This window comes from Nicrophorus vespilloides, unplaced genomic scaffold (assembly GCF_001412225.1).
Source record: "Nicrophorus vespilloides isolate i.1.1-1 unplaced genomic scaffold, Nicve_v1.0, whole genome shotgun sequence".
Lineage (NCBI taxonomy): Eukaryota > Metazoa > Arthropoda > Insecta > Coleoptera > Silphidae > Nicrophorus > Nicrophorus vespilloides.
In genome coordinates, this window is record NW_017100093.1 from 913,071 (window position 1) to 932,636 (window position 19,566).

General features: G+C 30.1%; 5 protein-coding genes across 6 annotated transcripts; 2 read left to right on the forward strand and 3 right to left on the reverse strand.

The window, feature by feature from the left end:
• Nucleotides 1–8,399: 8,399 nt before the first annotated feature.
• LOC108567642 lies at nt 8,400–9,866 on the reverse strand. Its single transcript, XM_017928236.1, has one exon. The coding sequence runs from the start codon at nt 9,645–9,647 to the stop codon at nt 9,246–9,248; it is 402 nt and encodes a 133-aa protein (XP_017783725.1). The 5' UTR covers nt 9,648–9,866; the 3' UTR covers nt 8,400–9,245.
• A 543-nt stretch (nt 9,867–10,409) lies between these two features.
• LOC108567659 (26S proteasome non-ATPase regulatory subunit 8-like) lies at nt 10,410–11,479 on the forward strand. Its single transcript, XM_017928261.1, has 3 exons — nt 10,410–10,609; nt 10,664–11,218; nt 11,276–11,479. The coding sequence occupies exons 1-3, from the start codon at nt 10,502–10,504 to the stop codon at nt 11,411–11,413; spliced, it is 801 nt and encodes a 266-aa protein (XP_017783750.1). The 5' UTR covers nt 10,410–10,501; the 3' UTR covers nt 11,414–11,479.
• On the reverse strand, nt 11,448–13,313 carry LOC108567657 (CWF19-like protein 2 homolog). Its single transcript, XM_017928257.1, has 2 exons — nt 13,278–13,313; nt 11,448–13,226 (listed from the first exon to the last, which is right to left on the reverse strand). The coding sequence occupies exons 1-2, from the start codon at nt 13,278–13,280 to the stop codon at nt 11,460–11,462; spliced, it is 1,770 nt and encodes a 589-aa protein (XP_017783746.1). The 5' UTR covers nt 13,281–13,313; the 3' UTR covers nt 11,448–11,459.
• A 160-nt stretch (nt 13,314–13,473) lies between these two features.
• On the forward strand, nt 13,474–15,267 carry LOC108567658 (Golgi resident protein GCP60). Of its 2 annotated transcripts, none has more exons than XM_017928260.1 (5): nt 13,474–13,660; nt 13,713–14,001; nt 14,058–14,382; nt 14,448–14,664; nt 14,724–15,267. In XM_017928260.1, the coding sequence occupies exons 1-5, from the start codon at nt 13,504–13,506 to the stop codon at nt 15,059–15,061; spliced, it is 1,326 nt and encodes a 441-aa protein (XP_017783749.1). In that variant the 5' UTR covers nt 13,474–13,503; the 3' UTR covers nt 15,062–15,267. The 2 variants fall into 2 exon arrangements, with proteins under 2 accessions (XP_017783749.1, XP_017783748.1); XM_017928259.1 differs by having other exon boundaries at nt 14,445–14,664; nt 14,724–15,266.
• Nucleotides 15,268–16,763: 1,496 nt separating this feature from the next.
• LOC108567641 (folylpolyglutamate synthase, mitochondrial-like) lies at nt 16,764–17,798 on the reverse strand. The gene is made up of 5 exons (XM_017928235.1): nt 17,466–17,798; nt 17,306–17,409; nt 17,058–17,251; nt 16,979–16,999; nt 16,764–16,828 (listed from the first exon to the last, which is right to left on the reverse strand). The coding sequence occupies exons 1-5, from the start codon at nt 17,505–17,507 to the stop codon at nt 16,764–16,766; spliced, it is 426 nt and encodes a 141-aa protein (XP_017783724.1). The 5' UTR covers nt 17,508–17,798.
• Nucleotides 17,799–19,566: the final 1,768 nt, after the last annotated feature.

The following is a 19,566-nucleotide window of genomic DNA, read 5'->3' on the forward strand; positions in this document are numbered from 1 at the left end:
CATGAAAAAGTGTGGTAAGATAAGTATATTTTGAAATTTTTAAAATTCACCCGACTTACGAACAACCCTTTGGAACGGAACTAGTTCGTAAGTCGGGGGATACCTGTACTTGCAAACTATGCGCATTATATGAATATACTTGTATGTATTTACGATAGTAGGATAAGAATATCATTATTTTTTTACAATATTTATTATACCTCTCGTATTTGTTTCAACAGACCATAAAGCGAAAGTAGGAAACAACAATTTCGCACACAATAATTACATGTTTTGGCTGCCCGCATTCTTTTTTGATTAATGACGTGTAATTTGATACGATCCAAATAACATCTCATGACGTACGCAAATACATAGCAATTCGTTCTTGAAACAATGAGTCGCAATTGGCAGATATAATGCATTAGAAGCTGACGATGGTTTAAAAATAGAATGTTCAATACGAACAATCGCTCATTACATTTGTATTCAATTGAATTTGTGTTGGCCGGGACTCAGGTTGAAAGAACTCGCACTAATAATAATAACAACGAGATAAATACAACAATTGTTTACATGCGATTTCGCAAAATATGGCGTTTTCCATTGTTCCGATATACATAATCGGTTTAATTGTGCAGAATTTGATTACGAATAGTTTAAAGTTGTCCGAACAGTCATGTTTATTTAGTTTTTGAGCGAACATTTCAGTACGTTTTGGTTTTATTGTTACAAGAAAAAATATAATCATTATATGCATAGATTAGGGTCCATAAAATTCCGCAGGATTTCTGCATGTATCCGTTTTTATTAATATTTTGTTGATGTTTTTATCGCAATAAAGATTATTATTAATAACAAACGCTCACATTTTGAAACGCACATTGCCTTAAATATATTAAACATTATTTAATTTTTAACTTCTAACAAAATGAAATACAGTGGAACCTTGCTTAACGAGTTTAATCAGAGATTAAATGTAGATTTTATGCGAAACATCGCTCGTTAAGCGAGTCATTTTTCATATTGCTCGTTAAGCGAAATGTTCGTTATGCGAGGTGCTCGTTAAGCAAAGATCCACTGAACACCTGAATAAAAATATAACTTAATATTCCATATTAATATTACTATAAGACGCATCTTTTTTTACCTAGAGAAATCTACACAGAATTGTATTCAATAAAAACAAGAACTAAAACAATCTGACATAAAATTGTAAAAATATAGCTGAGAGGAAAATCATTGTCTTCTAATAAGAAACTCATTTTTAAAAAAATGTTTATTTAAATTTAAATATAAGTTTTCCTCATTGTTTGTTTTTTTACAGATTCTAAAAGGAACGAATTTCTTTTATTTTAAAGTACTACGAAACTTTTAAAAAAGGTGTTAATTATAAAATAAATCTATTACTAAAAGCATTATATAATTGAGAATTCAATGTATAATTACTTCATCTAATATGAACAATATTTTTAATACTATTATTGTACTATTTATTTCAACCTTCAAATGCAATTTTTACTCAACTGTTAAAAAGAGAATATAACATTTTCTCAGTTACAACTCACCAAGAAAAGCGCTAATTAAGTTTGTAATTATGGAAATTGGTGTTAAAATAAATAATTAACGTCTAGACGAGTTTCTATTAACACACAAAATAAAAAACATCAATTCTTTTATTTTTATTTATTTATGTATTTATTTTATTTGTTCTTGCACTAAATTATCTTGTACATGTTCTCTACTTGCTTTATTAATATCTAGTAGAAACTGTATTACTAAATATTTTATGCTTTCGTGGGCGCCGATTCGAATCCTGGTCAAGCCCTGTGTGAGTCCTCTTGATCTTGCAGCAATAGGGGCATCGTTATGTCCATTCATGATGAATGAGGTTCAGCATTTGGAACTTCAGACAAGTCAATGGACAATGACAGTGTTAAGGATAGCAGCAAATACACAGACAAAAGGAATCGTGGAATCTCAGAGCATCAATATACTGAAGTTAACCTACAAGACGGCAGCCAACCAACAAATTACAGAAATAATATAATAGTAAAAACTTTAATTTTGAAGTTTACCAAAAAAAAACAAAAGTCTACCGCCATTAGATTTAATTAATGTTCGCAGGAATAAGATTGTAAATGAAATATACTATGAAATAATATTTTTTTTTATTATAGATTTAGATCTTCAATTCAAGAAATTTCAAATTTATATTGATTATTTGTTTGTGCAAAATAATTAATTTGGATTTAATGATTACGTGAATTAAATTATAAAAGTTATAATACGTAGTTTATAATAAAAATTTTAAGAAACATGTAGATTTGGTTACAATTGTGCCCAATTAAAATGATTGATATTAATAATAACATTGTGAAACGTAATTTCCTGTTTGAATATATCAACGAGATATTGATAATTTATCTCAAAATGTTAGGTTGTTCATCATAGTATTTCCGTTTTAATTATATGAGTCTACGGATATACAATTATTACAGAGTGCATATAAGATAAAGTTAATAACCATTTTTAGACTAGTGAAATTGTCGTTCAGGAAAGATCATCGATATTTTACAAAAAATAGCGTGTTTTTATTTTGTTATTCTTAGTAGTAACATAATAAACACAAGCTACCTAGGTAAATAGTATTTCGGCGCCAGTCTGAAAAAATGTTGGCGCGCCAGTAAACCGGAGTTGGCAGGAAAACGCATAGTGTCCAGGAATAACATCGAAGTATAATTAGAGGGATTATGTAATTAAGGAAGGATGGAAATAAAAAAAATAGAAGAACAACAGGAAAACACTAATATTATTGGATTGATGTATACAAATTTGATCATTACATCAGTTGAAATAAGTTTAAACAAATTTAAAATACACACATGGATTGAGGCGTAAAGGTCGTGAAGTTTTGGAGTGAAGGTCGACTCACTCACCAAGCCTACCCCACTGGACTGTTCCATATCGATTAAATTTCCGCCTTCCGTCTTCGGGATAACCCTTGAGACGTTTCCAACTGCGCGGCAGTAGAAAGGAGAATTACGTAATGGAGTAACAGTTCCTGTCATATTTTATATCAGTGTTTACCATATTTCGTGAAAAAAAACTTAGAAATCTCTTATTATATGAAAAATATAAAAATATTACAAACATTAAATACTTTATTTAATTTGTATTTTAAATAGAATTCTTACTCGTGTATAATGTGCATACTTAAATTAGGGTGAATAAAAAATAAAATTGAAACATATTATTTGTAAATAACGTTTCAAGATTTTAATTTTACTTGTAAAGAAATTTCTTAGAAAACTTAAACTTTTAATAAAAAGAAACAATTGAAAAGGTTAAAGTCACATCACTGTCATAGACGCTTCTTCAATATTGATTTTTTTTGTACTCGAGTATAATACGCTATATACCGAAGGTCTTTCTGTCCGGAAAATAATAACATAACAAATAACAAAGATCATAGAAAACACCAAAATTATAATGGTTATATGTATTTAATTTATATGATACATTTTGATTTAGGAAGTATGGTACTTAGCAAACGATGTACCGAAATACGCACTTGTATAAATAGCATCCAGGAATCGTTATGCAACTGGATTTTGAATCAGAGACAATGCGCGTACGCAAATTGCGAACGTGCAAACGGTTTCGTGCAGAATTAACTATTGCGAAATCGTGGCGTTTAACGGGTTTCGTCATTCCGTTCGGCCGCATCTGTCCATATACAGACCGATTCGCAATTCCAAATTGACTATCATCAAGTATACAGATGGTAATGGTACCAGTAACGCACACACACACACACACACACACACACACAATTATAACAAATTGTTACTAACAATAATATGTGTTTCGACACCCAGGTATTAGTTTACTAATCTGTCGAATTAACGATATACATAACAAATGTTTCATAATAAAAACCCGTTTGTTTGTAAAACAGGAGCTTGATAAAATCATTGCGGCGCTCGTCGTTGGCAGTGGAAAATTTCCATTTCTGCACTCGATGATTAATTAACGACCTTGTCTCGACGTTTCATTCGCGTTCTCTCATTGCACTTGAATATAAGATTGTTAGTATTATATATTGCAACGCAGTCCCATGAAGATGACATTATTATACGATCACTTATGGGGGAAACCTTGACAACGATAGGAACCAGTCATAATTCTGCAAATAACAATGACTAAAATTGACGATACAGATGACTAATTTCAATTTCTGACATATTTGTCATTATTAATAAACAAATAATAAATCCAATAAATATTTATAAACATTTCTTATATTAATTCGATTTAAAAAAATATATATAATATAATTAGCAAACAAATTCAATTTATGCAAAAATTATAAACAATTATCATAGTTTATCTAAACTATGATATCATAGTTTTTTTTAATAATATATAGAAATATTAAATAAACATATAACATACCAATGGCTCTGATAAAGTAAAGTAAAACGTTTCATTCGTTTTACACAAAGCTATACAATACATAACGGCAGGTTTTGTCGGAAATATGTTTTCCTAATATGTTAGGGATTCTGAAAGGAAGCGTACCTTTAGGATTATCTACATATCAGACAAAATAAGTAAGAGCAGGAGTAGGATTTAACATTACGTATAGTAAACTACAATATTGTTCGAGATATAAGACACCCCGTAAGTAAGTATCCCAAATTTATAAGATAAAAATTGCAGTGGATAAATTGCTTTATAAAATAAATTATACCTCTAATAATAACCAAAAGTTTTATTATCTTCATTGAATTATAGTATTAAAACAAATTATTTCTAAATAGTTAATAATTAATACAAAATTAATAAAAAATCTGTATTGATGATCGATTGTATGAGTTTATGAATAAATATACTTTGTATATATTAAAGTCCCTGTTAATTATATAATCACGAAGAGATCTATTTAAGATATATTTATATCTTAAATTAATCTTACTATTACATTTATATAATTAAATATGAACTTTTTAAACTCTTAATCATCATAGTGTTTACAATATTATTAACTATCAAGAAAATTCTGTAAATATATATTCTGATATCGAATACTAGGAAATTTCCATTATTACATTAACATTTCGCATGATATTTTATTATAATATAAGTCGATCATTAAAATGCATTTAACTAGAATTGCAATTATTAAAATTTAATATATCAAGTGAAACACCTAATAATAATTTTAAAAAATGTTTCTAACGATTATTGAAATGACTAAAGTTAATATAAAATCAGGCAAATATAACTAATAATTAATTATGAATTTGCACACTTCTCGGTACAAATTTCTAAGCGGAATAAATGAATGGACTAACTGTATATCATTAAACCTATACAAATTAGTATACAGATTAGCCAAACGGGGAATTCCACTCTATTGTAAAACTCAAATACTATACGAATCAAAGTAGATTTTATGAATCTTATATTTATATAAGACTCACAAGTTACGATACGTAAAATGCACCAAAATTTATACAAAAAACAACTATACAATAATTCATCCGTGATATATTTTAATGCTCATTTGTTGATTTGCTAGTTTTTTTTTATAATCGATATAAATCGAAGAATATATATTTTAAAGTAATACATAAGTTTACATAACTATCTTATATACAATATGTATATAAACAACAGTATTTCCGTCAACTTATTCTTAGAAAGCTTATACTTACATTTTATGAATACTTTCAATGTCAAAATGTATGTTGCGATAAGTTCCAAGTAACTTTCCTATATTATGAGCACGCAGCATCGGAATATCAGTTTTCTATAAATAGAATCCTAGAAATTTATCGATTAAACATTATTAAGATTTGCAGCGAAAAATAGAAACGAAATCTGTATTATTGACACGAATCAAAGCAATAAATAATGGAACAGGAATGAAATGTTTATATGTCTGAAAGATATTTTCATATATCATTATATTATTAATTATTGCATTGATGACCTCTCACATAAGTGCGCTTTTAAATCAATTTATGTGTTATTAATTATCGCTTCGATAAGTTCTTTACACTTGCAAACATTACATCTGTATCGCTCAAATATTATTAAGTGAGAAAACATTCAATTGATATGTAACATCATTAATTGTATGTTTACTGGTGTTAATAATAATTAAAATTAATCATTTTTTTATGAAATCGAATATTTCGAATGTTTATCGAATATTAATAATTGTAAAAATATTTCCTAAAAATTAACACCGATTGAGTAATTTTAAAAATATGTATTGATATATTTTTTTGGATTAAAATGACCTTTTATTACTCACTAAGCCAGGCCGGATCCAATAAGTGCCCCTCAAACTTTAAATAACAAAATTAATTAACAGTTATAATTTACATATTTAAATATAGATTTTAAATATTTATTCAAAACAAAATCCAAAATTCAATTATAAAAATCAGAAGTCATGAATTTCTAGAATGAGAAACCTGTATAAAAACAATGAGTATATAACTGTACTGCAACAATCCCCCCCCAAACCAATTGGCTCAAATACGGCCCTGCACTAATCTATTTACTCTGGGTTTCTTTTGCTAATTATACCAATTAATTATGAAAGTTTTGAAGAACGTTTATACGGAAACTAGTTATTGGTCTAACCAACATAAAAAATGGCTATTTACACAAGTCTAATGTGTTTTTGTGATATATAATAGAACTGCATATACTGATTACAAAAAATATAGATATTTCATTTTGTTCACTAATTATTTTGTAATAAATAACTGTGTTTCCATTACAAATCATTTGTCTAGAATCTAGACTCTAGACTAGACCTTAGAATCTAAGGCTTAGATAAAGTATACATTTGTAAGACAATTTTCTAAAATTATACAAAATCCGCTGCAAATGGATTAAAATGAAGGTAAAGCAGATTCGACAAACAGGTTGAAACTTGCACAATATGTAGGAATGAAACTGAGGTCATCGCGAATCCTATGCCTTGCACATGAAGCGTATCACTTCTTTATGCAAACTGTTTGCATAAATTAAATATTTATATTACAAACTTTAAGTAACTTAATATTTAAAAATAAACACCGTGCAATTGTTATATTTGCACAGCGAAAATAAAATAATAGTGATGCATGTTAAAAAAAACAAAACGTTAAATATTATACTGAATATTTTTGCATATTTACAAAATAATCTCTTTTCTGTCTGGAAGTTCTCTCAATTTTTGCACTACCGAACCGGTTCCATCATTATTAAGCTTTTTAAAATTGGTATTTATTTAAATGTCATTTAAGAATTTATGATCAGTAACTACATTTCATTGTTAACTTTATATTTAGACATGTTTAAAAAAAAATAAATATATAAAATTATGTAAAAATTGGCTAATATTATACACATAACATAATTATTATTTTTGTCTAATGATAATATTATAATAAGAAAAGCATAATATTGTCTAAGATTCATAAACTAGTGCATATTTCAAACTTTAAAAGTTTAAATTAAACAAAATCGTAACAAGCAAATCTCTAAAAATGTAAAAAAAAGATTTTCTCTAAACTTAGATTTTCTATATTTGTTGTTACTATATTATTCAGAAATAATTTATGATTGTTGGTGTACACAGTATTTAGTTGGTTTGTATACCATGCATTTAGTTTGTAAACTAGCTAAGAATAGTTTTTATATACATATGCAATTATGTAAGCAAGGAAATTGAAATGATGAGTGTATAAAAATTTGTTCTCAGCTGTTTTTGGAAGTCTAAATGCTGACATTAAAAGGTATTTAAAAATAACAGCGGGCATTTTCGGCGCAGTACGAAAATAAAAATGTTTGCCCCCAGTAAGAAATATCGATCCGAGTCTCGAAAACTACGTCAAACGCAAATGACAATGGCATAAAAAGGTGTGTATTTAAAACAGTTGGTGAAGATGGAGAGAAACTAGCGACGAAAGAAGATTGGCTGTAATGCGTTTTTGCATACCGCAAACCGTCTATAAATACAGAGTGGGGGCTTTATTAGTCAGCGGTGGAATTGCAATGCGTTCGGTAATTTTCCACTCGCTCCAGACTAAATCATTTCTACGTCTCGCTTGGATGGGATCTGGGATACGCAAATAAAGATTCATTTCTGTTGTTTTTTTTTAAACATGTAGCCAAAGGCAAAAATTTATTTACTTAAAAAAAAATTCATCGTCACAATAATACATTAATAATAGTAATAAATAAGTTTTCTTTATATTATCGTCACAAATTTCAATTTTCAATCAAGTAATTTGTTTTTTTTTATAATTTAGTTTTGGAATGTATTTCTTTAACATTAAAATAATTGTCGAACGTCAATTTTAGGATTTACATATTTAAAATAAGTATTTGTAACAAACATAATAAAAACAGAACATAAGCTTGAATATTTTCTTTCTCACTATATATTGTGATGAACGTACGGAATAATTTTGGTTTGAAACTCTCTAAGCGAAGCTTTTACAACATAGAACCTGTAACTAGAATCGATTAGTATCAATATATAATATATAGGTAGATAGATATTTCGAAGCGTTCAATATCCGAACTAAACAAAAAAACAAACATAAAAACGAAGCAGACCAAAAATAACAGACATTCGCAGTCGCTTTACAATAAAAACTTATAATTATATAATAAGTATATAAATATTTCGCTAGTGAAGATACCTCCTTGCAGTCTTATCAGTAAAATTTAATTTAGTTTCATTTCGACTAGTTATTTTCGCTTATTAATTCTAATTTCGATTTAATAGTGAACTTGTACTCTTCCACTTCCACATTAATTCTCCGAATTCATTTTTGCACCCAAGTTGCAGCTATCAAAGTTGTTGTTGTAATATGAAAAAATATAGATTTATCGATCATTTCTTTAAGTTCCGGCATTGCTGCGCAATGCAGATCGGAAATATTCCCTCGACCGTGCTAAAAACTACTAGATTTTCTTCGTAATTCGCTTCCCTTCTTGGAAGGAAGGGCGAGCATACGAGAGATATATCACAGGATTGCTAGACCTGAACTTGTACGTACTGTAGTTGTTCAGTTAGCTACGGCCGTGTCAATGACCCAATACAATCAAATCATATTTGAAAATGTAAACAAAAACAAATCTGTAATAAGAAAGTTATAACACAGTCTATAAAATATATATATATATGATAATATAAATATGCACTAGGAGGCGTTGTGTTCCTGCGAAGGCGAGGTCTTCTTGCCATCTCATGAACTGGTCCGTTCGTTGTCACTATCCTTACTCTTTAACGACCTCTTGAGTTTATCCAGGAGTCTGTTGTGAAACTTGTTGAGACTCGACTGTGAGCCGCTCTTTGGCGGAGAGCACGAAGCACTTTTGCATGGGCTCTGTATGAGGCTCGATTGCGATGTTCTAGAACTCGCTCTTGAATACTGCCTAGACATGTTTGCCGGCACACTGCGATGTGTAGGAGAAGTGACGATAAAATCGTTTCCAGGTGATGTCGACAGGCTCGGTCCTTCTGATTTGCATTCGGACACCTTGCGGGAACGACAGGACGACGGATTCGAACATTCGGACACTCTTCTCGACCGATTGGACTTGTAAATGTCCCAATCATTTTTAACAACGGGCATCATGAAAGCCATCCTGATTTAGGTGTTTGTTTGTTGTTTTCAGCACTAAATTCGATGTGGAAAATAACACAGGTGTTGTCGTTTCTTTATTTGATCTCTATTTTTTTTTTTGTTTATCTTTGTTTATTTATTTACTATTTTTTTGACAAATCAATCAATATGGTTCATTCACCGACTTGCAATTCTGCACGTGTTCAACTCAAGAATGCAATCAGCTGCACGCTCGCCTTACTTATAAGTTCAACACAGACGTACTATCAGACACCTGATTGGCTGCTACGAACTTATGGAGGGGATAGCATCAAAATGTAAACATACACAGCGCCGCTTTTGTTGACACATCAATCTGACATTTACTGTCTCCATCTATCCGCTGCTTAACTAATTATTATCTACAAAACTAACAGATTCCTACTAATTTTTATTGTTTGTTTGTTTTATTGTTTATTGATTGTTCTAGAGGCCAAAAGATTACGCAATGTTTAATCTACACTTTAAATATACACTTGGTGGCTACACACTACTTGTTACTTGTCAATTAACTTATTAGTAGTTAATAAAATATGATCTTAATGCAATAATAAAATATTGCTTAAAATATTAAGAAATTCATTCCAAAATACTTCTATCATGTTACTAATATACATAGATGTTATATTTTAGATTTAATATTAATTTCAATTGCAGTAACATATCATAGAGAATGCGAATTTAAATTCAATTCAAATTTATTTTCCTATTATTGTCAACACTGAATAAATGTTTTAGAAATGTCATGGTGTGTAATTTTCAGAAGTGTCAAAAGTTTGCATTAAAAACACAACTCATCTTATAGTTTCAGTGCTAGGTTGTTGAAAAGTGGAGAAATGTCCGTAATTAATGATGTTGCTACGCTTTACAAGCAATTGAAATTAGAATGGGGAACAGCGAAGCCGAATTTGAGTAAATGTGAAAAGCTTCTAGCCGATTTAAAGGTATATACGTTTTTTAGGTTAAGAATTCTTATATGAAACAATCATTGTTTACAGATTGGCCTGACAAATTTGATTTTCCTGCCCACTTCATATACTGTAGCAACAAAAGAGGAACTGATCTTAGCCAGAGATATACTGGAAATTGGTGTGCAATGGAGTATTGAGGCTAAGGATATCCCTGCATTTGAAAGATACATGGCTCAATTGAAGTGTTACTACTTTGATTATCATAGCCAACTTCCTGAATCAGCATTCAAATATCAATTGTTAGGTTTAAATTTACTGTTCTTGCTGTCACAGAATCGTGTGGCAGAGTTCCACACTGAGCTTGAATTACTTCCATCAGATCAAATCCAGGAAAATGTTTACATCAGACATCCATTATCTATTGAGCAATTTTTGATGGAAGGAAGTTACAACAAAATCTTTTTGGCTAAAGGAAATGTACCTGCTAAGAATTATAACTTTTTTATGGATATCTTATTGGACACAATCAGGGGGGAAATTGCAGTTTGCTTAGAAAAGGCATATGAAAAAATATCTTTGAAAGATACTTCAAGAATGCTATATTTGCCAAAAGAAGAAACTGCTAAAGAATTTGGTTTGAAGGTAATTATTCTAATATATAATTATTTTGAATAGATAATAATATTTTCTGTTTTCTAGACTATGAAATGGAAATTGCAACCTGATAATTTCTTCCACTTTGCACCAGAGGTTCAAAAGAATGATGAGCCAATCCCATCAAAAGAACTGGCTGAGCAGGCAATCGATTATGCTATGGAATTAGAAATGATTGTTTAACTTATTTACATTGTACTTTTTATTTTTAAAATAATCAAACAAAAATCTAGTATTTTGTCAAACTTGTATCATATTCCTTCCATTTTTTAGAAAACTCTAAAACTCGTTTACTTTGTTCATCAAACGTCTGCCGTTTCGGTTTTCTCCACTTGCTATGATGTAAATCCAACATTCCACCAATAATTTCATGGGCAAAATTTTTGGGAAAATTTTCCTGGTCTTCAATTATATGCGCGTAGCCCTCGGTCATTCCAAAAGATACACTAAAATAAGGTAATCCTTTTGGCACCACTTTACAAATATTCTTGCCTGCTAAAGAAATCAATTTCTTGTTTGTTGCCCATTCAGTTTCAGACTCATCAATGGCCTTTTTAAAATAAATTGGAGCCATGTCGCCTTCCTCTTTTGGCAATGGTATGCAATTTATCACCATATGTGGATGACTATTAAAGAACATGGCAGTTTCAAAGAATATAACATCGTCACCATCATCTAAGTACATCTTTGTCAACATTTTTCTAAAATTCATCAATTCTGAAAACTCATTTTCGTCTAATTGGGTGCATGAAATAACATGCCTTAATGGAATCAAAAGGCAATGACCTTCTGTTAAAGGTTCATATGAAGGTAAACTTAAATAAATAGTTTCTCCCATAGATACCATAAGATGTTTCAGCATGTTAGTGGATTGCAAACACTTGCTGCAGGTGTCCAAACTCTTTGTCATTCTTTGGTGCTCATCAATTGCTCTGTCTGTATTTCTTTTATCCACCTTTGCATCAGATTCTTTGTTTCTTATGTTATCAGCAAATATTTCGTCCATATCGTCATTCTTTCTAATTTTCCCTGCTAATTTCGCAAATTGATTGTTCTGCTCTTCTGCACTATTAAACTTTTCATTTTCAAACATCTGTTTCAACGAGTAGTTATCGTCATCTGCAAAGTAACGCATTCTATCGCCGGAATCTGAATGTGTTTCAACTTTTTGTTTCTTCTTCTTTGAAGTATCTTTATAATCTGATTGCATTTTAACAGGCCTTGCAAATCCTTTAGAATCTGTGCGTGTTAATATAACTTCATGATCTTCTTTAACACCACATTCTCTCAATTTTCTAGCAATTTCTAACTTATTTTTAAGTTCTTCAATTAATTTAGTATTTCCCATAATTTCAGCTTTAACTAATTTAGCAGCTAAAGCATTTAATTCCTTATCTGATAATATCTTTGTTTCTTCATTTATGGTATTGTCTTCATTCATTTCAGGACTGCTTCTTCTATTATCTGATTCATTTTTTAATGTAACAGAAGATTGATCTTTCTTTTTTCTCCAATTAGAAGAAGAAGCACTTTTATGATTGTGTTCATTTAAATCATTTTTTGGTTTCCTCCAATTGGATGAAGATACACTTTTATGCTTATGAGATGATGTTGATTCAATGTCAAAATCATCATTTGATGGTTTCTTAAATTCACTGGGCAATCCATCACCACCATCCTTCCAATATGGATTCAATTCACGTACATTTTTACTAGGGTTGTATTTATCCTCTTCTTTTTCATTTCTCTTATTCAATTCTCTCTCTCGTCTCCTGTCATGATTTGATATTGTTGTAAAATTTGCAGGAAGTGAAAACCAATCCTCTCTCTGCTTGGGCTCTTCAAATTTTTGTTTTGGTGTAGTTTCCTTTTCCACCCACTCATCTCCAGTACTACTATCAGAAGAACTTGAGCTATAATGACGTTTCTTATGTTTCTTTTTGTCCTTCTTATGTTTCTCAGATTTATGGCTTTTCGACTTTTTTTCGTGTTTACCCTAGAAAGACATATAGTTAAATTTAAAATAAATTTACTTTATTGAACTTACCATTATTTAAAAAATTAATTTAATAGTTAACACGATATAAATGAAAATATAATTGGGTTAGGATTGCTTAGCATTTTAATTTGTTTACAATCTAACCATCTATCCAATGCATTATTTCAGTGTAGCCAACTGTATAACAGGTTGGTATAAAAATAAGTGCTTTGTTTGGACAAAATCTAGTATTGATAATGGTTGGTAGTTTGATGGTCACGTCTGCAGTTTAAGAATGGCGGCTGCAACTGACAACTTTGAGATTGAACAAAAATTCAATAATTTACGAGTGGATTACGGGACAGATGAACAATTAAGAAATCCAACTGACTGCTTCGACTATGGTCTACCTTTGAAAGAAGTTTACAAATTAGCTGTTAGTTTTTATAAAGGTATTTAGATTGTGCTATGTTTATGTCAATTTCAACCCATTTTTGTTTGTAGAGAAAGAAGGGAAGGCTGTCCAATTTAGTTATGAGGATAAGTTACAATTGGTTGCATTCTCACAACAAGTGGCTCATGGTCCTCTAGCTGAAGCAGCTAATAAAATACAACCTTTAGGGGCTCTCGATGTGGTTGGCAGAGATAGGAGGATTGCTTGGCAAAAACTAGGCAATCTATCAGATGATCAAGCACGAGCTGGTTTTGTTGAATTGCTGAGTCGCAAATGTTATTTATTTTCAGCATATATAGAGGCACATAGAAGAGAGAAGAAAGAACAGGAGAGGATTGAGTAATTATAAAATTTATAAACAAAGTTATAATTATATTTTAATTATATAATTTTAGAAAAGAGGAGGACCTTAAAAAGCAAGCACAGGAAGAAGAGAAAAGAAAAAAGGATGAGGAACTAAAGATTAAAGAGGAACAGCTAGAAAGAGAAGAACTCATTAAAAGGCAAATTCAACAAGCATTAAATGAACAAACTTATGAGCAATTCAGGAAATATGCTGAGCATCAATTTCCTGGTGAACCAGAAAAGCAAGGAGCTTTGGTCAAACAGTTACAAGAGCAACACTATATACAATATATGCAACAATTACAAGCTGCACAAAGAGGAGGAGATGTCCTCAAGGAACAATCAAAAGAAATTAATAATGACAGTATTGAAGAGGTAAGGTATTTGTAATATGTACAAATTTGTGTATAAATTAAATGTAATTTTTTTATAATTAGAAGATTGAAAAGGAAGAAAATTCAGAGGAATCACAAGAAATAGTTTCTGCTAATATGTGGACCCGATCAGACATTGATGTTTTTAAGCAATCAGTTTCTCAAGCTGAAGGTGATGGAGTTGTTAGGGTTGGTCATGGAGAGACTGTAACTGTCAGAGTTCCTACACATCATGGAGGTTCCAGATTATTTTGGGAGTTTGCCACAGATCATTATGACATTGGTAAAATTAAACTTTATATATATAATTACAAAACTAATACTTTATGTGTTTTTCTATAGGATTTGGTGTATATTTTGAGTATGGAACTCCAATTACTGATCAAGTATCAGTACATGTATCTGAAAGTGATGAAGATGAAGAACTAGATGAAGATGAAATGTTTGGTGAAGAAACTATTAATATAGCCGATTTGGAAGCTGGATCAATAACAGTTAACGGTATACTTAAGCCGTTGTTAACAGAAATTGTCCCCGTCTTTCGACGGGATTGTCAAAGCGAAGTATATGCAGGTTCTCATAAATATCCTGCTGAAGGAGTTTACTTGCTTAAATTTGACAATTCGTATTCTCTTTGGAGATCCAAGACTTTATATTATCGTGTTTATTATACCCAATAATATTATCCATGCTTGATTTTACTACTGGTTACTACTTTTTTCTTTTAATTTTAAGAGATTAACACGCTACTGAATTGCCAAGCCACCACCTCTAGTCTAAAACAATCCATTCGATTAAACACTATAATTTAAAAGTATTATTTTTTCGAAAGGAAAAAAAGAAAACTGTGGTAATATTGCAGACAAATTAGTGCAATATAATTCTATATGTTGTGTGTTAAAAAAAATAAATTATATAACTAAATACGTTTATTTTCATTTAATTAAAAAAATATTTTAGCTTTATATATTTTTAAAAGGCACAAAACTGTATATCAAACAGTATATTATTAATGTTGAAACTGTTCCCTAGTTTCAGTGAAGCTCCTCAGTCTTTTAGCAATTGTTTCTCCCAAATTATTTGGATTCTTCTCTGGTGTCATTACAAGTCTTCTGCGTAGTTTTGAGTTAATCTCTGGTTTTCCAATAGGATACTTTTCTGGAGTTCGATCCCTTGGTGGACCAAGAATCTTGGTCTTGTCATATTCATATGGGGACCATGTTATGGGCTTACGTCTGGGTCCCCTTTGAATAATCACTTGTTCATCAGGTGATGTGGTTTTTGGAGTTTCATTGTCATTTGATACATCATTCAATGCTCCTCTTCTTAACGAACGCCTGGGAGTGGCTTCGTTATCTTCAGCGGGAAGATCATCCATACTATTTATAGGTTAGCTTGTCTTGTTTGTTTACAGGTGGTTAACTTATGGGGAAACCTACCCCAATACAGTCACTTTTCTAATTAGAATTTTATGAATTAAAATTACCTTTCTCATGAATGCAAACAACTGCTACACAATAATTAAACTTTAAATATTATATGTTCTTAGTGATTTGTTAGATTTTCGTCTAATTTAGACTTCATCGAGTTTTCGCGCTAACTGGTCTCCACTAACTCAACCGTTTGACAACCGTTGTAACCATCTGGCGTCTCTTTCTAAACCACTCTTCTCGTTTTATTTCAGATGTTTTTTATTGCTTTTTATTTGCACCTCTCAGCTGATATTACACATGATTCTGACAATATTTGAATGTGTAACACATATTTTAAATAATTGTTCTAATTCAAAATAATAAAATATTATGATCTTCAAAATCAATAAATAGGGCTGCCAACTATTTTCAGTTCCATTTATGTACCATTAAATGTATTTTTAATATAAACTTTACATGAGCTACTAGTTCTCTGTTTTCCTATTCGTAATATCGGTTGGACAAACAAATATCAACAACTTTGTTCATTTTCAATCTTTTCACAGTTTTTATTAGTTATAAAGCATCCCTTAGAGATTATAATGGTTATGCATAATGTACAGCAGTTCATGCTGTAAAATGTTGACAAAGTGAGTTTACAAAATTGATAACATTTTATAGTTAAGCATACGAATCAGATAAATTAATATTGACATATGCAAAATAAAATGACTACTTACCAAAAGTATAAATAATCTGTTTCAATTTAATGTAATTATTTAATACTAGTGATACTAGTTATATAGATTTTATAGACACAAGAAAAAATAAACAAATTTCCAATATAAAAAATATAATAATAATTTAGATGTATTATTTTTTCTGTAGTCTGTTTATTATGAATTAATATCTTTTAAACAAAAGTTTTAAACATAAAAGTATTACAAAATTATTTTATTTTACACTAAAATTATTGAAAATACTCTAATTTAGGATTAATAATATTTAAAATTGCTCCAATTAAGTGCAGAGAACCTGTAACGAGAAGATCGTATTGTTTGTTATCATTCAATTCCAATAAAGCATCATTTACTGATGGCAACACAAGCACCTCGGAACGAATGGGCTGCGAGCCACTCTCAACAGCTAATTCTAACCACAGATCTTTGTGCATTTCGCACTTACTTGACTTATTGCTGACGAAATCTATGAAAATATATATTTAAAAATAGACGCACAAAAATATGTTTTTATTGTGTTATACCTAAATGGACCTTATCGTAGCCAATTTTCTGTAAAATTTGAAGGTGTGTTTTGGAATTTCTATTACCTGTGCTATTAAAGATTAAAGCTTTATACGAATTAGATGTTGTGATCTTGTCGGAAAACCATTTACCTTTAGTACCTGTGACATGGATCACAGATAAATCATCTAACTGAATTAACGAGACCCCAGATCTAAGATTTTACTTTAACCTATAAACAATAAATTGCATATATTTATAATAATACCTTTCAAGGAAATCGATGGTTCTCTGCAACTTATTCGAATTATCCCTTTGTCGTACACTTTTATGGGGTGAACTCTGCAAATTATTAAGTGCGTCGATAGTTTCCTGTAAATGTATCATTATAAAAAATAATTCAATATATGCAATATTATAATGTTTACCTCATAACTCTTTACTCGATTACTACTAGATGTTGCTTTCATAATAAAGTTTAGATTACTCTGAATAAGATATTAATAACAGTTATCAATTAACCCGTTCTTTTATACAAGTCATTTCAATTGTTTCACACCTAATAAATTGAGTGAGACGTAGTACGTAACATGATTTATAATGAAGGCTTGTGTTTCATATCCTTGATATTCAATTATGACATATCAATTTCTTTATTTATTATGCTTACGGCCTTATTTATGTCTCCAATTAGTGCTCTTCCTCTTTGTCTCTTATTAGATTTTTTTCAAAGTAATAAACTAAATTGATTGTCTACAATTAATGTTGAGGAAATTTTGGTGACCGCAAATTTTATGCATTTAATACATACAATATATACGTATGTTCCAGAATAAATTTCAGATAAATACAAATAGTCTTTGCAAAATAACTTTAACAACCAGAACGTTTAATTTTTAGTCGACAGAAAAAACAATCTGAAAAAGTTTTTTTGACTAAAAACCTTATACATTCTGGGAGGATGAAATGTCGAAGTTGCGTGAAAGATGAAGAAAGGTGTAGAGAACAAAATGCAGTATACATCAATTAGAATTTATATATCGATATATAAAAGTTTTAATATTCGTGAAAAATCAGCATCAACTTTACAGACAATACTGTACTTCCAGGTATTTACGGCTAAACAATTAAACAGTTTAACAACTTAACAAGTGCAGTCAATAGCCTTTCTTATATATGTATACATGTAATAAATCATATTTATTATTAATCGCCTAAGAAACAAATATCTCATTTGGTCATAATTGGGGCCAATCAATATTTTTTTTTTATATCTGTGTATGTATTTGCAATTATACAATAAATTATTTTTATTATTATTTGATGATATATTTCCTCTTTTGATATTATATATTTATAATTAAAAGGTTCATATATTTACATAAGCCAGTGGCGGATTACCGCATAGGCGCAGTGGGTCATAGGGCTTTTCTTGGAATGTCTCTTCATATAATTTCAAACTCTCAAATCATTAAATTATTTTTTGCCATATTCAGCACTTTAACGTATTGAAGCTAAATTATAGAATAATGATTCTTCCGTCTCGTTTTAAAAAATCAAGTAACGCCGATTCACAATAACGCCGCTGCGAAATGATGCTTATTAAGTGCTAATTTTACGCTTATATAAACCCTACTGTTACCTCACTGTAAATAATGGTTTATTTTACGCCGATTCGATTTGCTACGGCTTTTGTAGGAACGGAAGTGCGGCGTAAAACGACGCCTGCATGTAGTTAGAATATAATTTCCAAAAAGTTATCATCATTTTATAATATAAAATTGTCTATATCAGGGGTGGCTAATGCGTTATCGCGAACTATTGAAAAATAGGATTATTTTGAATGTGACAGTAGTAAAACGAAGTCTATTTGTTATGTATAACCGTTATTGTTTATATTGTGTTAGCCCTTATTATTTTATACATGTTTATTTATGTAAGTCATTAAGACTTAGAACAAATACCACTTAGGAAAATCCCATAACTAATTATTGTGTAACGACTATTCTTAATCATCATGTTTTGAACAAACTCGAAGGTTCAATCTATAATGACCTTTAATATGTACATCTGCCTAATGACTTACGAATTGCAGTTGTGGAGTCTGAAGAGGGTTTTAGTAAAAGGCTAGACAAAAGTCAATGAACACAAATAATATATTTTAACACTATAAATATAAGTAAACTCGTAGCTTGGGTTGCTCTTCTAAAACTTACTCTTAGACTTTCTTCCAGACTCTCCTCCAGACTGACTTTGTAACTAAATTAATAATATCCTCTTCCTTCGACCCTCCAACTAAGACTAACTTTGTATTACATAAACATTGTATTTAAATAGCGAATTAACATAGTGGTAGTACAATATTTGGAAGGGAAAGATAGTACCTAGCTTTCCCTAATAATTAAGTGATTAGGCAGATGTACATATTAGAGATCATTATTGAGTTTGTGCACAACATGGTGATTAAGAATAGACGTTACACAATGATTAGTTATGTGATTAAGATGTACATATTATTGATTGGAAATT

Coding starts and splice junctions, on each gene's coding strand:
- LOC108567658 (XM_017928259.1), top strand. CDS start 13,504: ATGGCGGCTGCAACTGACAACTTTGAGATTGAACAAAAATTCAATAAT. Junction 14,383..14,444: donor ATAATGACAGTATTGAAGAG/GTAAGGTATTTG, acceptor TTTTATAATTAG/AAGATTGAAAAGGAAGAAAA. Junction 14,665..14,723: donor CACAGATCATTATGACATTG/GTAAAATTAAAC, acceptor GTTTTTCTATAG/GATTTGGTGTATATTTTGAG.
- LOC108567659 (XM_017928261.1), top strand. CDS start 10,502: ATGTCCGTAATTAATGATGTTGCTACGCTTTACAAGCAATTGAAATTA. Junction 10,610..10,663: donor AGCTTCTAGCCGATTTAAAG/GTATATACGTTT, acceptor CATTGTTTACAG/ATTGGCCTGACAAATTTGAT. Junction 11,219..11,275: donor CTAAAGAATTTGGTTTGAAG/GTAATTATTCTA, acceptor TCTGTTTTCTAG/ACTATGAAATGGAAATTGCA.
- LOC108567642 (XM_017928236.1), bottom strand. CDS start 9,647: ATGGCTTTCATGATGCCCGTTGTTAAAAATGATTGGGACATTTACAAG.
- LOC108567641 (XM_017928235.1), bottom strand. CDS start 17,507: ATGAAAGCAACATCTAGTAGTAATCGAGTAAAGAGTTATGAG. Junction 17,410..17,465: donor ATCGAGTAAAGAGTTATGAG/GTAAACATTATA, acceptor ATACATTTACAG/GAAACTATCGACGCACTTAA. Junction 17,000..17,057: donor CTACGATAAGGTCCATTTAG/GTATAACACAAT, acceptor ATATTTTCATAG/ATTTCGTCAGCAATAAGTCA.